This window comes from Gracilinanus agilis, chromosome 2 (assembly GCF_016433145.1).
Source record: "Gracilinanus agilis isolate LMUSP501 chromosome 2, AgileGrace, whole genome shotgun sequence".
Lineage (NCBI taxonomy): Eukaryota > Metazoa > Chordata > Mammalia > Didelphimorphia > Didelphidae > Gracilinanus > Gracilinanus agilis.
In genome coordinates this window covers 273,649,381-273,671,790 of record NC_058131.1, presented here as the reverse complement: position 1 = coordinate 273,671,790, position 22,410 = coordinate 273,649,381, and the positions used below count along the sequence as shown (strand labels likewise).

The 22,410-nt window shown below is 44.3% G+C and overlaps 1 protein-coding gene across 2 annotated transcripts in view; it reads left to right on the top strand.

Moving 5' to 3' along the window:
* Nucleotides 1-22,410, top strand: part of NOTCH1 (notch receptor 1) — an 82,572-nt gene that overhangs the window by 17,931 nt on the left and 42,231 nt on the right. For both annotated transcript variants that reach the window (XM_044661274.1, XM_044661273.1), the window contains exon 3: nucleotides 21,390-21,652. In XM_044661274.1, the coding sequence (XP_044517209.1) occupies nucleotides 21,390-21,652 (263 nt within the window). The remainder of the gene's footprint in view (nucleotides 1-21,389; nucleotides 21,653-22,410) is intronic.

Genomic DNA, 22,410 nt, shown 5'->3' with positions numbered 1-22,410 from the left:
TACTCCCATTGCCTAGCCCTTACCACTCTTCTGCCTTGGAACCAATACACAATATTGATTCCAAGATGGAAGGTAAGAGTTAAAAAAAAAAAAGAGTGGGTACATATCCCTGAGCTTAGGTTCTAGACAAGAAAGGTACCTGTTTCTTATGGATCCTTCTGAGCCATGAGACCATCAGAGATATGTGTCTGTCCAGTTCAGGCCCTTGGTCCCCTCTAACCCAGGATCCTGTCTTTGTGGAGATGGGAAGGAATAGTTTGAGAAAGTCTATGGTTGTTCTCTAGCACTAGTGATGAACTCCATCTTTCAATAATTATTGTCAGCTGTGTGACCCTGGGCAAGTCACTTGACCCCCATTGCCCACCCTTACCACTCTTCCACCTATGAGACAATACACCGAAGTACAAGGGTTAAAAAAAAATAATTACTTATTGTGGGTCACTTGTATAATTACAGAGAACCTCCTATGTGCCCAGCCCAATGCGAGGCATTGTAGAGGAGACAGAAGGAGGAGGGAACCTAGTTCCTTGCTTTTTAGGAAGAAACTGGGCAAACCAACATATATGTAACACAGGTCAGTTTAAGAAATGTTATAAAGCCCCAGTCAGTCATAGTTTGGTTCTTGCCATAGCTTCTATTAGATAAGTAAACAGATGAAAAATTCAAAGGATTGTAGGATCATAGACTTGGACCCTAGAAAGAACCTCAGAAGCCATCCAATCCAACCCTCTCCTTTTTTATAACTAGAGGAAACTAAGACCCAGGGAGATTGTGACATGCCCAACGTCACACAGATAGGTTGTGAGGTAGAATTTGAACCCAGGTCCTATGACTCCAGAACCAGTGCTGAGGAGGACCACCAACAATGTGGTGCTTTAGAGGAAGCACTGGTCTCTGGGCCTCAGTCCACGTGGGATCTAGCCCATTCTCTAGTCTCAATAGCTTATCTCTCCTCTCCAAGCCTCCATTTCTTCATTTCTAGAAAGAGAATAGTAAATGCTTTTGAACCTCTTCTAGCTGCAATGCTTTCAGATCGGCTTAAGTTACAGTAGTCACAGAAGTCTTTATGGAGGATGTATGACTTGAAGTGGGGCATGCAGGGATGAAAAAGGGTTTAAATTGGTCAAAAAAAAAGGAGAGAGCAGGAGAGAAATCTGATCCTGACTTTGAACAATAGCTCATATTTGTGTAGGGCTTTTCCAAGTTGTACAAGTGCTTCTTCAACTTTATTGCCTGCTATACTGTGTATCAGGTAGTTGGGGTTGGGGGGGGGGGGTTCCCATGTGCCATTAATTCAGTAAACATTTACTAAATGCTTCTGTGTGAAAGCCGTTGTTTTTGTTAGGTATTATGGCAGGGGAGGAGGAATACCAAGTTAATAACAGTCTCTGCTTTCCAGGTCTCAAGGAACTAACAGTTTCATTGGGGAGACAAGACACATGTACAATTAAATAAAATACTAGGACCTGGTTTCCCAAATAGATTGGGGCTGTCATTTTCTCTGTCCTTTATAATTCTGAGCACATAGTTGGCACGCCGGAAAGACTGGTTGGTGGATAGAATTCATGAATGTTGCCTTCCCAACCTTCCCATGGTGGTTGAATGAATGTTATAAATGTAAAGGAATGCAGAGACGCTGGGCTTGTCTGAGAAAGAAATACACACAGCTCAGTGCCTAGGAGAGATGGTCCGGGTACCTCGTGAGTCTGTGATTCCCCAAGGCTGGCTGAAGACAGAAGCATCCGAGGTCTGGGGAGTCCCAGGGAGTCCCGTAGATCAGAACAAATCGGACACAGCTGAAGGCCAGTGAGCGTAATCATTGTTCTCTTCAGAAAGGATATCATAGGGGGAGATGAGCTGAACCATTCATGGAATCCCTTCATTCCTGGCTCCTCCTTTTCCCGTTTGTCCAACTTCTGCTCTACTGGCGGCGCATTCCCGGGACGGGGCCATTAGTCTGCTTGGATAGAGAGAAAAAGGGGCTGGTGACAGTTGCTGGCTGGAGAGTGACCCTGTGACAAGCTGACCCTAGAGATAGTCTCCTTGGCCCCTTGGGCTGCTATTAAAATGTTAGACAGGCCACGAAGTCAAAAGGCGGAGGCGACAGACGGCCCTTTTTCACTGTGCCCGCTGTTCCCAGTAAAAGGGGAGGGGGGGGAGGTTTCTAAGGAGCAGTGTGGAAGAATGCAGCAGAGGCCAGAGCCCTACCTATTGTCTTCAGTTTTCTCAGTTAGGCTGTGGCTGACCCACGGATTTCTGTAGACTGGAAGGAAAAGACAGAATGTGAAAGTCTTTGTAGCATCTCCAGTGCACATGATTTTAGGTAATAGTATAGTGCATGCAGCTCTCTTTTTGGCCCATCTTTCCCTTAACTCTTACCCACCACCTCCCATCTTCTTCCTCTCTCCAAAAGGAAAAAACAAAACATGAAAACACTCCAGGAACAGTGTCAGATATACTCCCAGGCTCCTTTTTATTAGGTGTGTAAGATCCTACCAGTTTTCCTTTACCTCTCTTCCTGGATGTGTATCTTCCCTTTTCTTGCCTGTCCACCCTCTTCTGCATCTCTTGTTTTTCTTACCGTGTGTCCCTTTTATCTGTTTCTAACCTCAGTCCCAAACCATATGTCTTTCGTTTACTTGTCAATCAGGGTTTCTCTGTTTCTTCACTCCTTGTCTTGTGTGTCTCTGCCTGTCTTCCTCATCTTGTGCCTTTTTGTCCTCACTTTTATTTTCTTCTCTCTTTGTCCCATCACCACCAAGATAAAGACTAGAGTTTATGTCTTTCCCATCAAAAATGCTTCTTTCTTGCTACATCCTTGAAAAAAGCTGTCCACACTGGGTGCTTCTACTTCTCCTGTCACGCTCTTCTAGCCTCTCTGTAATCTGGCTTCTGACCTCATCACTCAACTAAAACTGCTCTCTCCAGAGGTACAAATGGTTTCTTAATTACCCAAATCTACTAACCTTTTCTCAGTTCTCATCCTTCTCAACCTCTTTGCAGCATTTGGCACTACTCACTAACTTCCTTGGATACTCTTGTCTCTCTTGCTTTTTGTCTCAGTTCTTTTGCTAACTATCTGAGTGCTCTTTAGTTTCCTTTACTGGATATTCATGTCTTCTCTCCTGACTGTGAGTGCATTTCAAGGCTCAGTCCTGGGGTTCTCTTCCCCTTCTAGCCATAATTTTTCACTTGATGACCTCTTCCGTTCCCATAGGTTTAATTATCATCATCTCTATACCAATCAGAAATCTATATATCCATCCCATGTCTCTCCTGAGCGCTGGTCTAGCATCACAATTACCTGTTGGAAAATTTCAAACTGGATGGCCCATAGGCATTTAAAACTCAACATGTCCAAAGCAGAACTTACCATCTTTACCTCTGAACCCAACTGTTCTCTCTTAGGACTTCTCTATTCATGTTGGAGGCACCATCATCCTTCTAGTCATCCAACTTGACCCCTCACTCCTATATATCTATAATCAACAATTTCTACTCCACAATACCTCTCAAATCTAGCCCTTTCTTTCTTCTTTTTTCTTTTAACCCTTCCTTTCTATCTTGGAATCAATACTGTGTATTGGCTCCAAGGCAGAAGAGTGGTAAGGGTAGGCAATGGGGGTCAAGTGACTTGCCAAGGGTCACACAGCTGGGTAGTGTCTGAGGCCAGATTTGAACCTAGGACCTCCTGTCTCTAAGCCTGGCTCTCAATCCACTGAGCTACCCAGCTGCCCCTTCCTTTCTTCTTACATAGCCATTAACCTACATTATCCCTACCATTTTGTTTCTAGATTTTATCTATAATAACCTCCTAATTAGCCTTATCTGCCACAATCTTCTCTCAATTGTAATCCATATTCCTCACAGCTGACAGTGATTTTTCAGAGCCGTCCAACCATGTTACCTACCTTTTTAGCAAACTCCAAGGGCTCCCTGATACCTCTAGGATCAAATATGTACTCAGGTTTGGTATTTAATAATCTTTACAATCTGACCCTAACCTCTATGTGGTTTATGGTCATTCCATTGTTGGCGTTCTTGTTCCTGAACACAGCTTTCCACGTCGCATTTATATCTTTGCACTCATTCCCGAAATGCTTGCCCTCCTTACCTCTGCTTCTTGGAATCCCCAATTTCTTTCAAGACTCAGCTCAAGCACAGATTTTTGCATGAGACCTTCCTGGTCTTCCCAACTTCTATGCCTTATCCTGCCCCCATCTACTTGGTACATGTTTTGTCTATACCTAGATATGTTCAGCTGGGTGGCTCAATGGACAGAGTGCTGGGCCTGGAGTCAGGAGGACCTGAGTTTTAGATTGGGTTTTGGATATGACCCTGGGCAAGTCATTTAACTTCTGCTTGTTTTAATCCACTGGAGAAAGAAATGGCAAATCTCTCCAGTATCTTCGCCAAGAAAACTCCATGTAGAGTCACGAAGAGTGGGACACAAATGAACGAATGCCAAGATATGTTCATGTTTTCTCCCCATTAAAATGTAAGTTTCTTGAAGACAGTGACTGTCTTTTGTCCTTATATCCCTGGCATCTAGCACAATTCATGGCACATTAGTAGGAGCCTATTAAAAGCTTGTTGATTGATCGATTATCCTTGTCTGCCCCATTTGGCTGGGAGGGGATGAGAATGAGCTGTTGCTGGCCCCCAAGAAGAGCTCCCATTTCTCTATTTTAGGCTATTGACAGAGCTCTTGTCTCCCTCCCATGCCTGCAGTGAGTTTTGTGTTTCGGCCTTAGCATGTCAGGATGTAAGAATGCATTGTCTCCCTCCTGGGTCTTTCTCATCTCAGGAGATCAGGTGATGTTGCATAAAATCTGGGTGGAGTGTCCTGGCACAGGAAAACACACAAACATACCAGGAGGGAGGAAAGACTGGCTGCCTTCAGCTGTCATTTGAAAAAAAAATTCTTTTCCCTTGGAGAGCCAATGGGATAACATGCTCTCTCCTTTACAGTGGTCTTGAGTCATTAAACAGGGTGAGTCTCCTGGAAAGACAGGATTCAGTCAGGAATCCAGCTCTGTTCAGCTCACCTGTAGAATGGGAAGAGTGATGCCTGCCCTCTTTCACAGGACTGTTCTGAGCATTAGGCATGTGAAAAGTACTCTGAAAAGCATGAAGAACTTTACAAATGTAAGTCTTTTATCATTAGCATGGGAAGCCACTGGAAGCTTCCCTTCCAGAATTCTACCCCCAGAATCTCCAATAATTTCAGTCGCCCGGGCCCTTCCCATTTTCAGTGGAATGAATTGAATTGCCCAAAGTTCATCTTTTTTAGCAATTCCTTGCTAAAAGAAAACCCCAGGCCTTCTCTAGCTTCCAAAGATCTTCAGAGAGAAATTTGCTCTTGCTTGTTACTTCTGTGAGATGTTATCAAAACCCTTATCTTGTTAGCACAAAGTGTGACTGAAATTGCCGATTTAATTTTTTTTAAAACCCTCACCTTTCATCTTAGAATCGATACTAGGCTTCCTGCAGAAGAGTAGTAAGGGCTAGACAACTGAGGTTAAGTGACTTGCCCAGGGTCACACAGCTAGGACATATCTGAGGTCATATTTGAACCCAGGACCTGGACCTTCCTGTCGGCAGGCTTGGTGCTCTTCCACTGTGCTAACCCACCTGCCCCTGATGATTTAATTTAAGGACTCATCCTGCTTGGCTTAGTATTACCTGAAGGTAATACAAGTGTGTCCTTGTGTGCCTAAACCTGGGCTGGGTGTAGTGAGAGAGACAGGGTTCATTCAGTCCCTGCCTTCAAGAAATTCAGAGTGGTGGAGAGAATAAAACTTAACATAAAGAATACAATAGTTAATACAATTCTGTTTAATTCAACAAGCCTTTATTAACTAACTGCCAACTAGGCATTGAGGCTACAAAAATAAAAGTGAAAGCAGCCCCAGCTTTCCAACACTTGCATATTACTTCACTGGGGAGAAATAAAAATGGGGCTAAAACGCCATAATCTACAAAATCTACAGATGGCCAAAAATGGCATTTAGCTGAAGTTTTTCAAAAAAGAGACTTCATGGAGGGGGGAAAGGGAGATCGGGGAATGGATGGGGACTCCATAGAAAAAGTCACCCCCAAAATGGAGGGAAAGGCATTTTCTTGTAGTGAACTCCAAAGTTGGCCCTAGCGGCACACAGGTCCTGCGTGACTCCTCCATTGCTGGCGCTGAAGTATCTTGTTCCTCGAGGTATTGGGAAGGTGGCTATGGGGCCTGGTCCAGAGGGTCCACATTAGGCAAGGGCTCTGGGGAATCTCCAGTTCCCTTCCTGAGGCCTCCACCACACTGGACTAGGTGACCTTTGGCAAGTTGCTTGACCTGTTTCCCTTGTCATCTCCCTTTCTCCCCGACCCTACTGCCCCATAGACTGGGTAGGCCAAGTAGCCAAGTTCTACACACTTTTGGAGCTGCTCCGAGGAAAGAATAGGGAACAATGAGAATTATTAAGGCATTGTTTTCGTGATGGTGGGAAAACAGGCTTCCAGAGATCACCATTTCTCATCCATTCTCACTGCACAAAGGGATTTCTCCTCTTTTCTCAGGCTGGGCAAGGCCACCACATTTGCTGGGAAGGAAGGTGTGTCTGTTTTCCTATATTTCCTCTTTCTCAGCGGAGGAGGGTCAAACAGTTAAAAAACTTCTCTAAGGATGTAACTTCTTGAAAAATATCAAAGGGAAAAGATGACACAGAATACTAGCAAACTTATAACACTTGGCAGTGGGGGATTATGGAAAGATCCCTGGCCTAGAAGGCAAGAAAACAACAAGGTTTTGGTTTCAGCTCTGCTGCTGAGGAGTTCGATGAACTTGGATAAGTTTCCTTTTAAGGTGAGAGCGTAGGATCTGGGTATCTTATCCTTTAGGTCCTTTCCAGGCCTACAGTTCAAAGACTAGAATTCTGACCTCCAAGCTGACCATGGTTTATTCCTGGTCTAGATCCCAGCTCATGGCTGGCCTGATTGGGAAAGAATATAGGTTCAAAATGTTCTTGAGGCTCTTGGTGTCTAACCTTTCTCAACTTTTATTCCTTTCTGTCTGCCCATACTAGGAATGAGAGCTATGCAGATAGGTAGGAGGAAGCAAAGGGATTCCCCAGGCTTTCTTTTATAGATGTAAACACTTTAGGGGTCTGCTGATTAAACAAAAGAAAGTTTCTGTACTTGCTCTAATGGATAGGTTGAGAGCTGAGCCCAATATGTAGGATGAGGGAATCTTTAAGGAGTTTTATTTTGTGGGAGGTGGTGTCGAGGGAGGAGGGAGACTGAAAGAATGAAGGACATTAGAGGCTAAGCAGGGGATTGAGTGAGAAGGGAAAGTTCAAGAGGGTATGGGCTCCCTCTGCCCTCCCCTTTGGTGCTTTGTGCTCCAAATGAGTAGACTGGTACCGAGCTTTTCCTATGGGACCACAAAGGACACGTATACTGGGGGACAAAGAGAACTTTCTCATTCCAGTTTCCCCTCTCACTAATCATCAAGGCGGCACCTCTCAATCAGAGCTGGCTTGAGCTTGCTGACCACTTGGGGCCAGCTTTTTTGAAGCAGTTCACCCTCTTCTTCCTCTGTCCCCTCCCTCCTGCTCTGGGAAATGGCAGGGATCACCCCCAGTCCTTCTGCTTAACACCGCCGGCACAACGGCTGAGAGGCTGAGATGCCGGAGACCGCAGTACAGGAAGGCTGCAGGTGGAGGCTCTCAGTAACTCGATCCCCCTCCCTGCCAGGCAGGGACTACTATCTTGATAATTAGCCACCAGAGAGATCAGGTGGAACGAAAGTCTGTGGTTTGAAGGAGCAGGTGTTTGGGGGTAACTGCTGTCCCACCACAGCCTCTGCTCAGGTAATCCCTATGACTCGCCTCTCTTTCTACAAACAAAAACCCCCAAGTCTGTCACAGCGGGTTAAAGCTGGGTGCCCACGCTCTGTTCCCCCTGCCCCTACTCTCCAATTCCCTGTTGGAGAAGGGAGTGAAAACAGGAGACACAGCAAGATTGAAAAGAATCAACTTTCAAAACCTACTTTCCCATTTCCCTCTACTCTGCCCAGCCCCCAGAAATGTCAGGATATTCTATATAATTACTTGGGCAGGTGTTGGCACAAAGGCTCCTAAGGACACTAGTGGGGGTGGCAGGGAATAAAACCTAGTTTGGGAAGGTCAGGGTAGGAGCATGGCTCAGAGAAAAGTAAAATACAAGTGTCCATTTTTGTGATCCCTCCCCTCCCACCGGTTCTGAGAAGGCGGCTGGATTTTGCAGATTGAGAAAATGAAAACTAGATTAGTGCTTTATGGTGTAATGTTTTTCTCTTAGCAATCCTGTGAAGTAGGTAGTGCAAATAGGATCACCTCCATTATCCAGATGAGAAAATGGAGACAATGGAGGTTAAATGATTTGCCTGTATCACACAGCTAGTGAGTGTTGGGATTAGGGTGTGAAGCTCTGATTCCCATTCTAGTTCACTGTCCACACTGCCTTCCCTCACATGGCTGCTTTACCAAATGAGGCTTCTGGTGGTGAAGGAACTAGGTGGGATTCCTGGTTCTCTTTTAGCCTGCATGGGTTTCAGCTAATTCTTATTGGCCGGTGGGTACTAAAGGACAAGGGGACACTAGGCACAGTTCAGGTCGGACGTGGGCTTGGACTTTTGACTGCTCCTCAAGTCTCTTGCTTCAGGATCTCTCAGTGGATTTGTAGAAGTTAAAAGGAAGCTGTAGAATTTCAAAGCAGACCAGGGCACTGCCCAGAGAGAATTAAGGATCATTAGAGGCTGAAGTGCCATCTTTGAGAGAGCCTGCTTTCGTTTCTTTCCTGGGGTGAAATATAAATGGCATTTTTGAATTGGTACAGAAAGATCATGCTGCAAACTCTTCCTGAGTGTGAATAAGCAGTGAAGTTTTCCAGACTCTTACCTATGCAGAAAGGAGATCTAAATGGAAACTTGGGAGGTGGAGGTGTAATTCTTTTGCCACTGAGTAGGACTCATTCGCTTCCTAGAATTTTCTTCAATTTAAAAAGCTTTTATTAAATGGTTTCTTTTTCTTTTTTTTGTCTATTGTTTTATTGATGAGACATAAGAAAATAATGAAGAAAATATTAGTATCAATAAAACATTTTAAATGGCTTCTATATGCCAGACATTGTAAGTGTGTCTCTTCCTATTTGTATAGGCCTGGTGCTTAGTGCTTGTTGGTAGAGTCATTTAGAGAAAATGAGCCTCTGGGAGAGTTTCATATAGGAAAGCATTGGCAAAGACATGGCACTGGCACAGGTGCAGAGCTCCTCAGTTCCCATTTCCCCTTTTCCCAGTGCCAGAGGACATTTTTTTGCAACACCACTCCTCTGTCTAGCAGCCCAAAGCAAGCACTTTCTCCCTCAATTTTCTCTAGTTATCTGGGGGCTCACAGACAGCTTGAATTTGCCCTCTGGGCACTCGAAGGTTCTCTAAGAGGAAAGGAGAGAGTAATTAGGCTGAACTTTAAGGGAGCCTAGATTCCAAGAGGTAGAGGTGAAGTTGGAGAGGGGAGGACATGTCAAGCCTGAGGGACAGACAGCTTGGGCTATCCTTTCCCTCAAAGAACTCCATTTTATTGAGAAAGGATTTCATAGTCTTCTCTTTGGGATGCTAGATGCCTGTGGCCATGAGTCAGGTAGCCTCACACTGATAAAATACTCCTAACCTTCTAGGGCTACAGAATAGCTGGGAGGACTGGGGCTCTGGGGCTAGTTTTGGACAGGATTTTTTTTTAGCTAGAAGGTACCTTGAAGAAGAAACATCATTGCCCAAGATCACATGGGTAGTTCCAGAGACAGAATTTGAACCCCAGTTCTCTGATGCCCTATATACATAGCCATCGCTTCCTTCATCATATTCTTGGCCCATTACTCTGTTCCTATAGCAGGTATTTATTGTTAGCCCAAGTGGATTGACCTTCCAGGCAAAAATTATTCCTTCCCCCCCCCCTCCCGCAGTTTGAAGTCATAGGAAACCTTAAGTAGGCTGACAGAGACAGTCTCTTTGGGACAGAGGGAAGTAGTAGAGGTGGACAGATTTAGGGACTTGGCCTCCCAGCTTTGATCCCTGTTTTTATGATCTGATAACTGGCACATGGCCACTTAAGCAAACTTTGGACTGTGCTCAGTGGTGGTAAGAGATGAACAGAGGCACAGAGACGGAGGCTGATTATTCAGAGTAGTAGCAGCTTGGGCTAGAGAAAGCTGTGGCCCATCAAGGACCCTTGTAGATCAGTGAGGGAGAAATGTGTGCCTGGCTGAGCCTGGATGGATTGCTGGAGCCTCACCTGCCAACACCTGGAAGCATTTAGAGCTGGCTATTCTTGGGGGGTGGGGGGGAGGGAATGCTTAGGAAGGAGGTATTATTAATTAATTTGAAAATCAGGCAAGGAAGGAGCCAGGCTAATTAAAGCCATGACCCTTTCCTTCCTCCACTTATTCCCACGGGTCCTTGCACGGCAAGGACAATCTGAAGCAGGGGGTTACCAAAAGGTTACCTGATGGTGCCTGAGAGAGCCTGACTCAGCAATCTCAACTCCACTTCAGGATTTTTTTTTTCTTTTTTGAAACTACCCTTCCCTAGCATGAAGCGTGGAGTCCTGCTCTCTTCTGCTGACTTTTTTCCTGAACTACCTTGCTTTGTTGGAAGGAAAAATGGCTGTTCTATGGGAGTATCTGATAATATATACCTGCTAAGAGATCTTAGGGCTGAGTGCTTTCAGCCCTCAGATCATGGCTAGTGGACCTCTCCTGATTTTTAAAAAATGAATTTGCCAAAGACAAACCCAAGCTCAGCCAAAGGAACCATCAGGATCCAAGAGAGAGAAACAGAAATCATCTAGTTCCCAAGACTTGCCCAAGGTCACAAAACTAGTTAGCAAAGTTAAGACCAGAACTCATCTAATTTCCAGCCCAGTCCTCTTTTCTCTATTATCCTTGAGTCTTCAACTCCATTCATCCATCATTCAACAAGTACTTAATGATTCCTACTGAAAGTCCCAGTTTTGTTGTTGTTTCTTCTCATAGGAACCAGTCTAATTACTCTTTTTCCTCACATTCCTAGTCTGTACTTGTATGATTGATTTACTTTTTTTTTTTTAAACCCTTACCTTCCATCTTGGAATCAATACCCTCTATTGGCTCCAAGACAGAAGAGTGGTAAGAGCTAGGCATGGGGGTTAAGTGACTTGCCCAGGGTCACACAGCTGGGAAGTGTCTGAGGTCTGATTTTAACCTTGGACCTCCCATCCTAGGCCTGGCTCTCTATCCACTGAGCCATCCAACTACCCCCGATTTACTTCTTAACACAAATGTAGGACTAGACATTTACTCACTTTTGACTGAATGTATTCTAGCATGTCAAGATCTTTTTGGAGACTGACTTTTGTCATTTTGTGTACTAGTGATCCCTTTGTGTTTTGTGTCATTCACAAATTTGATAAGCAAAGCACCTATGCCTTCATCTGACCCTCATTAAAAATGCCCTGCAGCACAAAGCCAAGGACTGAGCCTGGAGGCATTCCATTGGAGACCTCCCAACAAATTGCTATCTGCTCATTAATTTGTCACTAGTCTTTGGTTCCATTCTGGCTCTGCCTGTGTGAGATTGAGCAAGTCACTTAAACTCTGGGCTTCAGTGGCCTCATCTTTAAAATGAAAGGGTTGGGTTAGATAACCAGAGAGGCCTTTTTCAATTCTAAATTCTAGGATCTTATGATTTCTCCTTTTTTTAAATGCAGATTTTCTCACTTTATGTATTAAGAATCTTTCCATTTGGATGTAAATAAGTTTTTTTGTTTACCTTTTTAAACCCTTAACTTCTGTGTATTGGCTCCTAGGTGGAAGAGTGGTAAGGGTGGGCAATGGGGGTCAAGTGACTTGCCCAGGGTCACACATCTGGGAAGTGTCTGAGGCCGGATTTGAACCTAGGGCCTCCCATCTCTAGGCCTTGTAAATAAGTTTTAAGTCACTCTGTATACCAAATAGATGCTCTCCTAAAATCTTGTTCATTTTGTAAAATAAAGATTCCTTTTATCAAAAAAGGATTATTCTATGATATCAATTTAGAAGATAATCATTAAGGATCAACTATATATAGGGCTAGTGAAGGGATATCAGGCAAAAAAAATGAACCACTGCCTTTAAGGAACTTATGTCATGAACACAGGTTTGTGTTGATCTAAGATAGACTGGATTAAGGGGCAAATGTAAGGTGGAAACAAAGCACTATAAGAAATTTGAGGAAAGAAATCATTTTTAGCCAAGAGACATCAAGGAAGGGAGATTCAAATGTGCAGAAGTAGAAGGAAGTTGATTTTAGGCAAAGAATGCCTAAAGGTATGGTATTCCCTCTCCAAGGTACTCCTTGCCTAAAAGGCAGAGGGGGACAGAATGAGACTGGGGAGAACAGTGAATAGTGTAGTTTGGCTAAACAGAAGAAAACATAAAGGGAAGTAGAGTGAGTATGTAAGGCAGAAACCATAGGGTGAAGCCAGGTTTTGGGGGACCATAATCTTGATTGTCTTATGCTAGATGTGCTTTAGAGTGAAGCAAATAATGGGGCAGCTGGGTAGCTCAGGGGGTTGAGAGCCAGGCCTAGAGATGGGAACACCTAGGTTCAAATCTGGCCTCAGACACTTCCCAGTTGTGTGACCCTGGGCAAGTCACTTGACCCCTTTTGCCTAGCCTTTCCCACTCTTCTGTCTTAAAACAACACACAGTAGTGATTCTAAGTTGGAAGGTAAGGTTAAAAAAAAAAAACACCAATACACAGTATTAATTTTAAGATGGAAGGGTTTAAAAGGAAAAAAAAAGTGAAGCAAATGGATGGAGTTTTGCTAATTCCCCAAAGCCCCATGCCAGGTGTCTTAAGTGAGGTGCTCTTATGGATAGCTTGGCGACACTTCTCCCAGACCACTTTGTCTTGGAAATAGGGGTGTTCTCTCACACCTCAAGGAGATTGGTTCTATGTAGGTAGACAGGAGTTTCACTGTGCCCATATGGGTTTTTCCAGTAGGTGGTCTCCAGAGAGGTTTCTTGGCCCACAGACATTAGGATAAGGAAGTTGTGTTCCCTTGCTCCCCCTCATCCTCCCACCCCCAAGCTTTTGCCCACATCGAACATAGAACTTCGTGCAGAAGAGAGAACGCTTCCCCTGTTAGAGGGAAGTCCCTGGTTTTGTGTGGAACAGGTCCCTTCTGTCCCTCCCATCTTCCCTATTCCTTTCTCTCCTTCCTGTCTGTCTTTCCATCCCTTCTATTTCTCCTCATTTAGAGGGTGGAAGGAATTGTCATCTGTCCCCTGGGGGTGGCAGATGGCAGCTTAGCTTAGAAAGGAAAACAGCCAAACTTAGAATTAGTCTTGGGTGAAAGGTCATAGCAACATCTGCCTGGGGGTGCTTTCAGGAGTCACATTTCTATAGAGAGCCCGAGAAAGGGGAGCCAGCCCAGTGCTGGTGGGGGAAAAGGCAGGAGCCTAGTACAGGGGAAATATTGAAATGAGGGAACAAAGGGGGAGGCAATATTTGTTGAACAACAGACAGAGCACCATTTAACTTGCATCCTCCCCCCCCTCTGCCGGAAGCCTGCTGCTACTGGGCCAAGATTGGCTCTGGGGTAGCTTCCTTCAGTAGTCTGCTCAGTTCTCTCCTCACTGTCTCTGAAATTCGCCTTCATCCCCCACAAACCTCCCTTAGAAGTAGTGTGGAGCAGGAACTTTCATCTTCATTTTATCCTCCGATAGAGAAATCAAGGACCAGAACAGTGTGAAGGAAGTAGAAAGAGCTTAGGACTGAGAGTCGGTTGTTGACCAAATTCCACTAACTCACTGTATTCCCTTGTATGAGTTATTTCAACATTTCTGGTGCTTGGGGATAGAGCCCAAAAGAGATTAGTGGTTGTGAAAGTGCTTTGAGAAATTAAATGGTATCATTATTGTTAGTCCAAGGAGCAAAACCAATGTCCCAGGGTAAGCAACTTTTTGTTTGGTTAGTGCATATTCCTTACCCACCTACCTCGGCCCCTTCCCAAAATTTATGACAGTTCAGAGCTGTATTCTGCTGGGCACATGGTGGTTACTTAATAAATCTTGGCTAATTTATAGGAGTTTCTAGCTTGAAAGAGGTTAGCTAGGTAGGCTAGTGAGGATCCTATAGATATTATTGCTTGAAGTGCTCAACAGGTTGAAAATATTTCTCTGAATATCTTGTATAGTAAAGTTGGTCCCAAAGCATGGTGCCTGGTGACAACTCAATTCAAAACCAGCTTAGGACTGTAGAGTTAAAGAATTGAAAAAAGCCTTCAAGGTTCCTCTAGCTCAAGAATTTTAAAATTTTTACTTAAGGTGAAACTGAGGTCTAGAGAAGGATGGTGACAATCTAAGATCCCACTGTCAGCCAGTGATGCAGCCAAGACTTAGAACTGAGGTCTTAGGACTCTGAGCAATTCTTTCTACTTTTTTTTCTTAAACTCTTACCTTCTGTCTTAAAATAAGTACTGTGTATTGGTTCCAAGGCAGAAGAGTACCAAGGTCTAGGCAGTTGGGGTTAAGCAACTTTCCCAGGGTCACACAACTAGGAAGTGGCCAAAGCCAGATTTGAACCCAGGACCTCTTCCCTCTCTATACCTGGCCTTCAATCTTCTATGTCACCCACCTGCCCCACCACCACTTTTTAAGAATGGTGGAGAATAGGGGACAGCCAGGTGGCATAGTAGATAGAGCACCAGGGCTAGAGTAAGGAATACCCAAGTTCAAATCTGGCCTCAGACACTTCCTAGTTGTGTGACCCTAGGAAAGTCACTTAACTCCCATTGCCTACCCTTTCCTGCTCTTCTGCCTTGGAACCAATGCCTGGTATTGATTCTAAGATGGAAGGTAAAGGTTTTTAAAGGAAAAAAAATAAGTGGCATCCATGATGTTCACAGATGTGATTCTTGACGAAAGAGCCTGAACTGGTTTTAGAAAATGCAGGGTCTGGCTCACTCAACAGTGGGGACTATTAGAGTGACATGGGAATTCCAGGATCTTTGTAGGAGAGAAATATAACAGTTTAACTGCCCCTGCCCATTCTCTTCCAGAAGTGACTTCCTTTTGGGGGGTGTCCAGTTACTGCTGGAGAGGAAATATAGGGAGCACTTAAAATGTAAAGGCAAGATGGCAGGGTTTTCTTCTTCCTAAGCATCTCTTCATGTAAAATTAATCATATGTTAAAGCAGATGAAATGTTTAAATCTGACCTCAGACCCATATTACCTTTGTGATCCTGGGTAAGTCACGTAACCCCCTGCCTACATAAAACTAAAGAAGTAGCAAACTAGTTCAGTTTATTTGCCAAGAAAACTCAACAGCCAGGGGGTCCATGGGATCATGAATTGTCGGACGATTGAATATCAGCTATGTGCTCAGAGATAGCTTATAGGTTTATCTGGCAAACAGATACAAAGACAAACAAGAGATATTTAAATAATAATTCAAAAACATTTATGATTTGCAAACATGAATGGTTCCCACAGTAAATGCCATAGGAGGAACTAAGGAGAGGGTAAATCAGTGTGAGCTTGGGAGTTAGGGATGGTGATTTAATTACTCTGGGGAATGAACTATAAAGATGAACTAGTTAGGAGGAAGGAGAAGCAGGCCCCTATGGTGCAGAGTTAATGGCATCCTGGATTAAAATTTAGGTCTCTTGACCTTTAGTCTGGGGCTTTTCTGTGTATTTTCCATGGAGTATCCTCAAGGTCTTTCTTTGTCTTCTCCTTTCTCTCTCCATGTTAGCTTCATTCATGCTTGCTAGAATACATCAGACCAAAATTCATCCCAAGGGCTCTGATTTATTTGTCTAATAACTTCTACCTGGGTCTATCCTATCAAGTGATTATTAGACTTTGGCTAGGGCTTCTGGAGGTCTAGAGTCCCAAAATATCCCTTCCTCCCTTGTTTTGGGGTGTAGGCATTGTCTAATGGCAGGATTTTGAGTAGGAAGGGACTGTGGGGTAGAAAAGCTTTACCTTTACATAAGTTAATAAGGAAAAATAAGAAAGGGGAAGGTGGTTTTTGCCTCTTGCTTGTTAATAAGTGTGGAAGAGGGGCAACTAGGTGGCTCAGTGGATAGAGAGCCAAGCTTAAGACCAGGAGGTCAAATCTGGCCTCGGATACTTCCTAGCTGTGTGACCCTGAGCAAGTCCCTTAACTCCAAGTGTCTAGTCCTTATTACTCCTCTGCCTTGGAACCCATACTTCGAATTGATTCTAAGATAGAAGGTGTAAGAGTTTTTTTTTTAAAGTGTGGAAGGGCTGATTTTCACAAGTGCCTCCTTTGAGAAGTTCCTCTGCCCTCTTCCCCAATTCCAGGCTGGCATGAGGCCCCAGCCGAAGAATCTCTAGATTTTCTTCATCTTCATTCCCTCCCCTTCTGCCCTCTTTCCCTAGCACATATACATTTCCGTGTAAACCCCTAACGAATCAGTCTTCTTTGACAAAAAGAAGGTCTAGAGTTTTTTTCTCTGCCATCTTTTACTAAAAGGCAATTCTCACCTCTAGGAGTTTCCCTTCCCAAACCACTGGAACTGGGCTAGGATCTTGCTGTCTTGTTTGCCCACCTCCTGGAACTGGGGAAATCTTTTTCCTTTATGATCTCATCAGAGAAGCATTTTACATTATATTAAAGAAAACATAAAAACATTCCCCTCCTTTCTTTCATGACTCAAACCTGTTTTCCCCCATGGTGATTCTTGAAGCAACAAAACTAAACTGCCCATCCCCGGTTGGTGAGAGAGGGTAGTGCCCAGCATGTGGACAAAGATGGCGGGAGTTTGGGGACAAGGCAAACATGCCTTCACTCTTTCCTTGCTCCTGGGCCCACAGCCCTGATGGACAATGGTCTCTCTCATAAGAGCAGCCAGCTCCCAGAGGCAGCCTGTTGCATTCTCAAACTGGAAGATACTATTGAGCCACCCAGAAACCTAGCCTCCTGTCCCTCCCCACCCCCCATTGCCTGGGCCCAGGGCCTGGCTATTGGCCGTCAGGCTCAGCAGCTGCTCTTCCTTATTAAAATGTGCACCTGCTCCCTCCAGCCGCCCTTTGTCCGGAGAGCAGATGCCTGATTTATTAGACACATTTTCCTTCACATTGGTCTGGGATAATACAATCTCATTAACTTGAAATGTCCCCGAATCCTTACAAATTCTCACACAATCCTCAACAATGAAATTCGAATTAGAAAAGTGGAGGAGGGAGGGGGGAGGATGGAATATAGAAACTTGGTTGTATCGGAGGTCTCTCTCTCTCTCTCACTCTCTCTCTCCCCATCTTTCTCCCTCTCTCTTCCTCCCTCTCTATCTTCCTTCTCTCTCTCTCTCTCTGTCCTTCCCTCTCTTCCCCCCCTCTCTCTTTCTTCCTCTCTTTCCCTCTCTTTCCCTCCTTTCCTCTCTCTCCTTCTCTGTCTCTCTCTTTCCATCTAATTCTGGTTATGGAAACCAGATTTGTAAAGGGGATGAGTGCTCACCCAGGTTTCATCTTTGCCTAAAGCTATAAAGTATAAAAGATTCATTTTCCCCTCCCCCCTTGGGAGTGGGGTGGGTGATAGCTGTTAGGGAATGCATAAGCTCCCGCACACTTGTGGTATAGGCAGCTGGGTATTCTCTCTGTGCCTACTATGGGAAATTGAGATGGTCGGGAGAGTGAGGGCCCATACATATATGTCTCAGGGTATTCCTAGGGGGTTGAGGCAGGTCTGGTCCATCTCACCCATCTCAGCTTCAGTGGACATTCCCTAGTATTCTCAGTTATCATGAGAGGACAGTCCGGCCAGAGGTGGGATTGACATCTCATGCTGAAAAAGGAGACAGACAGGAGGAAGATGTGTGCCAGAGGGTGTTGATGGGGAGGCCTCTGAAATCTTTGATCAAGTGCCCTCTGTCTCTTCATAACTACTCACCCCCCCTTCCCTTTTTCTCCTCCCCATCTTCCTTCCCACTCCCTTCCAGCCATCCTTGTCATCAGCTTGGGAAAGAAAAAAGAGGCTTTTCTCCTGTGCCCAAACCCCTATCTAACAATAGAGGGCATTGACATTCGCTGGGGGGGAGGGGAGAGAAGGGGTGCTGAGTGGGTAAAGATCCTTTTTCCTTTCTAATCCTTCCTCTTGCCTGCTTTCCAAACTGGCCAGACAGAGGGGCTATGAAGAGGATGGAGGAATGACTACTGGTAGAATTAACCCCAGCATTCTCTACTTGAAGCACTGAGGAATAGGGAAAAGACCACTGGAGGAGTTCAAAGCTCTGAGTTTGAATCTAGCACTCAGCTTACTCTGAGCCATCTGGTATGACTGGGTTCTGGCAGGATCTTAAGAGTATAAGAGAAATGGGGCTGGCCCCATTGGAGGAGGCAGGCCAGTTTGTTAGTTTTGGCCTCTGACAAAAGCAGGTCTCTTCTCTCCCACTGATGACCATTAATGACCACACTCTGCCCTGTGACAGCAAACAAGTTAACTCTCCGGCCATCCCCCTATCCCTCCCATCTTTGGGGGCTTTTGTTTTCCTCATGCCAGTTGCTTTTGGCCCTTTTGGCTTCTGGTAACAGATGGTGGGGCTGAGTGTCCATTTTGAGTCTCTTTTCTTGCTTACCCTCCCTGAGCCCATCAGACAGAGATAAATGGACAGCAAAGGGAAGACAGATTGCCTCTCCTGGCCCAGCTCAGGTTCAGCTTAGAAAAGAAATTTTGGTACCAAGGCAATTTATACAGCAGCTATTGAGAAATGCAGCTCTATTTTAGGAAGCCATTATAGAGACCCACCTGTCAAAAAGAACATATCTCAAGGTTCCTATCCTATAAGCTGGCCTTCATTGATGCTCTATGGCACATTCAACTGGGCTTTAGTTTCTTCATGTAAAATGAGGACAAAAAGGGATACTCTGGAAGATCCCTTTCAACTCTTAAAATTTTTTTGTTCTGAGATCCCTTCTAGTTTTAATCCCAACTCTCATATTCTAAATGTGTCCCTCTTTCTTCTCCATCCTGTGGGTTCCCCCCAACTCTTGACACCTTCCACCTTCTCTCTGCTGAAGTGTGTTTTTTTTTCTTCAAGCTGATCGTGTAGCTGGAAATCAAACTAGAAAGAAAAGAGGAGCCCAAAGGGGAAGTTGTGTTTTATATATATAAATTTTTTTTTCCTGAAAATGGTTTCTTAGCCACTCTCAGCAATACAATGATCTAGGATAATTTTGAGGGATTTATGACGAAAGAATGCTCTCCACCTCCAGAAAAAGAACTGTTGGAGTCCAAATGTAGATCAAAGCATATGATTTTTCACTTAATTTACGTAGGTTTTTATTTTGGTGTTTGGGTTTTATATGATAATTCTTATAAAAATGAACAATATGGAAATATGTTTTGCATGATCATGCATATGCAATCCAAATCAAATTGTTTATCATCTCTGGGAAGAGAAGAAAGGGAGCTAGGAAGATAATTTGGGTCGTATAAGTTCAGAAAACTTAGGTGGAAAATTGTTATTACATGTAATTTATTAAAATAAAATAGCTTTACAAGAAATAAAAATGGTCTGAGTAAGGAGTTATAAGAGAATTCAGCCTGATTTAAGAAGAGTAAAAATGAGTAATTTATGAGTAATGCCCCAAAGGAGAGCCCAGGGTATGAGGGAGTTCTGTAAGACCTAACCTTTGGCCACAAATAAAACCCTTATAGTCCTGCCTAGAAAGATCAGAATTTCTCCTGAAGATGTGATGTTTTGGCTATGAATGCTAAAATTGACAGGGACGGGGCCTGGGTGTGCCTTTCATCCCTAGTGATTTGTTAAAGGAAGGCCGGAGAGTCGCATAGGAGGCTGAAACAAAAACTGAAGTCTTACAGGAGTAAGTTAGGGCCTTTTTTATCGCTACAGTTTGATATTCTCAGTAGTTAGTTAACTCCTTTTCATGGCTGGAGAGGCTTTCATTATCCTCTGGGGATGATAGCAGCTGTGTCCAGAGTAATACTCTCTTCATAGAATAGGATTACCAAACATTTGTATGGCATTTAACTTGGCAGAGTATTCTCAAATCCATTTCAACCATAGGATTTAGAACTGGAAAAAGACCTTAAAAATTATCTAGTCATTTTCCACATGAGCAACTTGAAGCCCAGAAAGTTTTAAGTGACCCTCCCTAAGGTGTTGCACTGGTAGTGATTCTCGCAGGTAAGCACAGGTCCTCTGATATATTCCGCTTACCAGGGTCATTTGATACTTTAGAGACAGAATTTTATGGGAGGATGCATCTTCTTATCCTCATTGCACAGAAGAGTTCACTCAGACCAGAAAAGTGAATTAACCTTGGCAAACTCACAGTGTTAGAGCAAGGGCTTGAGCCTAGGCGCAGCACCATTCACATATGGGGATTATGAGCATCGAGGCCACCCTGCGCAGTGTGAATGACACCTGACACTGCCCTGGGCAGAGGTGCTAGGCTGGGAAGGGTGATGCTCTGCTGGTCCCAGGGTTTTTTATTTACCCTTCTCTAGGGGGAGGGGAACGGGAGGCAGAGGGGGCTGAGAGATGACCTATCGCTTCTTTTAATCAGGTGATTTATGGCCTCTCTCATGCTCTTGGAAAATGTAGCAACAGGTGGCAAAGTAGGCTGGTGCAGGCAGGCAGGCAAGCATGAAGGAGATTTCTTTGCAGGGGTATCTGTGGCAGGAGAAAGGAACAGAGGGGACCTGAGGCTTGAGGAGTACATGTTGGGGTGTCCAGGATTGTAGAGTTGTAGGGTAATTGCAGAAACAGCTTTTGCTTAGAATTTCTTTTTTTTTTTTTTTGCCTTCTTGTCTTTTTTATTCCCTTGATTTTTGTAGGGTTGCTTTGATTGTAGGTGCTTTTGCTCAAGATCAGGTTCTGTATAGACAACCATGAAGGAAGGGCCCTGTTCTCAATGATATATCCCAATGCGGTGGGAGAAGATACAGTCTGTCCCCTTAGTCTGGTAGGGGAAGACATAATCACTTTCCACCCATCTCATATGATGGGAGGGGACCCATGCCTTGCTTCAGGAGAGCTCCTGAACAACTTAGGGAAAAGGGAAGAAGGATATAGAGAGAAAAGCTAAAGTCTCAGTGAAAACTGTGGTTTCTATATCCTTCCTAAAGAAGCAAGGGATTAGTTGGAATTTTATATTAGCAACCTAGGCCATAATTTACTGAGCTAGGGTAACTCATCTGGTTTTCTCCTGTCTTACCCTTCCCTTTTTGTAAAATTGGCACCAACAATCCATCTCTGAACTTTGCAGAACTGCTGAGATAAAGAGCTGGCTGTATTGTCAGGGAGGTGGGGGAGTGCTGGACTAGGGACCAATCTCTTGTGTGTCTTCCACTTGACAGTTGCAGTGGGGCCTACGTTGGTGAGCGTTGTCAAGCCCCCAACCCTTGCCTCAGTTCCCCGTGCAAGAATGCTGGGACCTGCCACACAGTCATCCGAGGCAACATCGTGGACTATGCCTGCACCTGCCGCCTGGGCTTCTCTGACCGGCTCTGCCTGACTCCTGAGGACAATGCCTGCTTGAATAACCCCTGCCGAAATGGAGGCACCTGTACCCTCAATACACTCACTGACTTCAAATGTCGTTGTCCCCCGGGATGGTCAGGTAGGAAGGAGCCTGAATCTCTGGGGAAGGGGTTCTTAACCTAGTGGGTCTGTGAACTTAAAAAAAAAATCTTAATAACTATGCTGTAATATAATTTATTTTCTCTGTAATCCTATATATTTTATTTTTTATGTATTTAAAAACAGAAGAAAGATCGCCTCTCCCACTCCCCCCGTTAGCTCTCTCCTCACCCTCAGTCCTTGACCAGCAGGGACTGTCCCCACACCCGTACATCAATATACCCAGCAGAAGGCACATCCTTTGTCCCTTTTAGCCCTATCTTTTTCCTTTTTTTTTTAAAGCCTTTTACTTTAGTATCAATTCTAAGATAGAAGGGCAGTAAGGGTTAGGCAGATGGGTTTAAGTGACTTGCCCAAGGTCACACAGATAGGAGATGTCTTGAAGCCAGATTTGCACCCGAGTCCTCCTGACTCCAGGCCTGACATACTAACACTAACACTAACTTGTACCTAGCTTCTCACATAGTCCTTTCAAGACGTATAATCACCACAAACTGGAAGTGATGACAACTGAAAATATTATTGATTATTTCTTTCAAATGGAAACTTAGAATAGCCAGAGGTTAACTAGTTATAGCTAAAAGTCTTCCAGATAGTAAATAATGGATCAGGGATCAAAACTCAGATCTCTCAATATCTATTTCAAGGATGACAATCTTTGATAAATTGTATCTTCCTTTCCAGTGGTGGCAAAATGGATAGAGCAACAACTTAAGAGTCAAACTTCTCAAGCTCTTA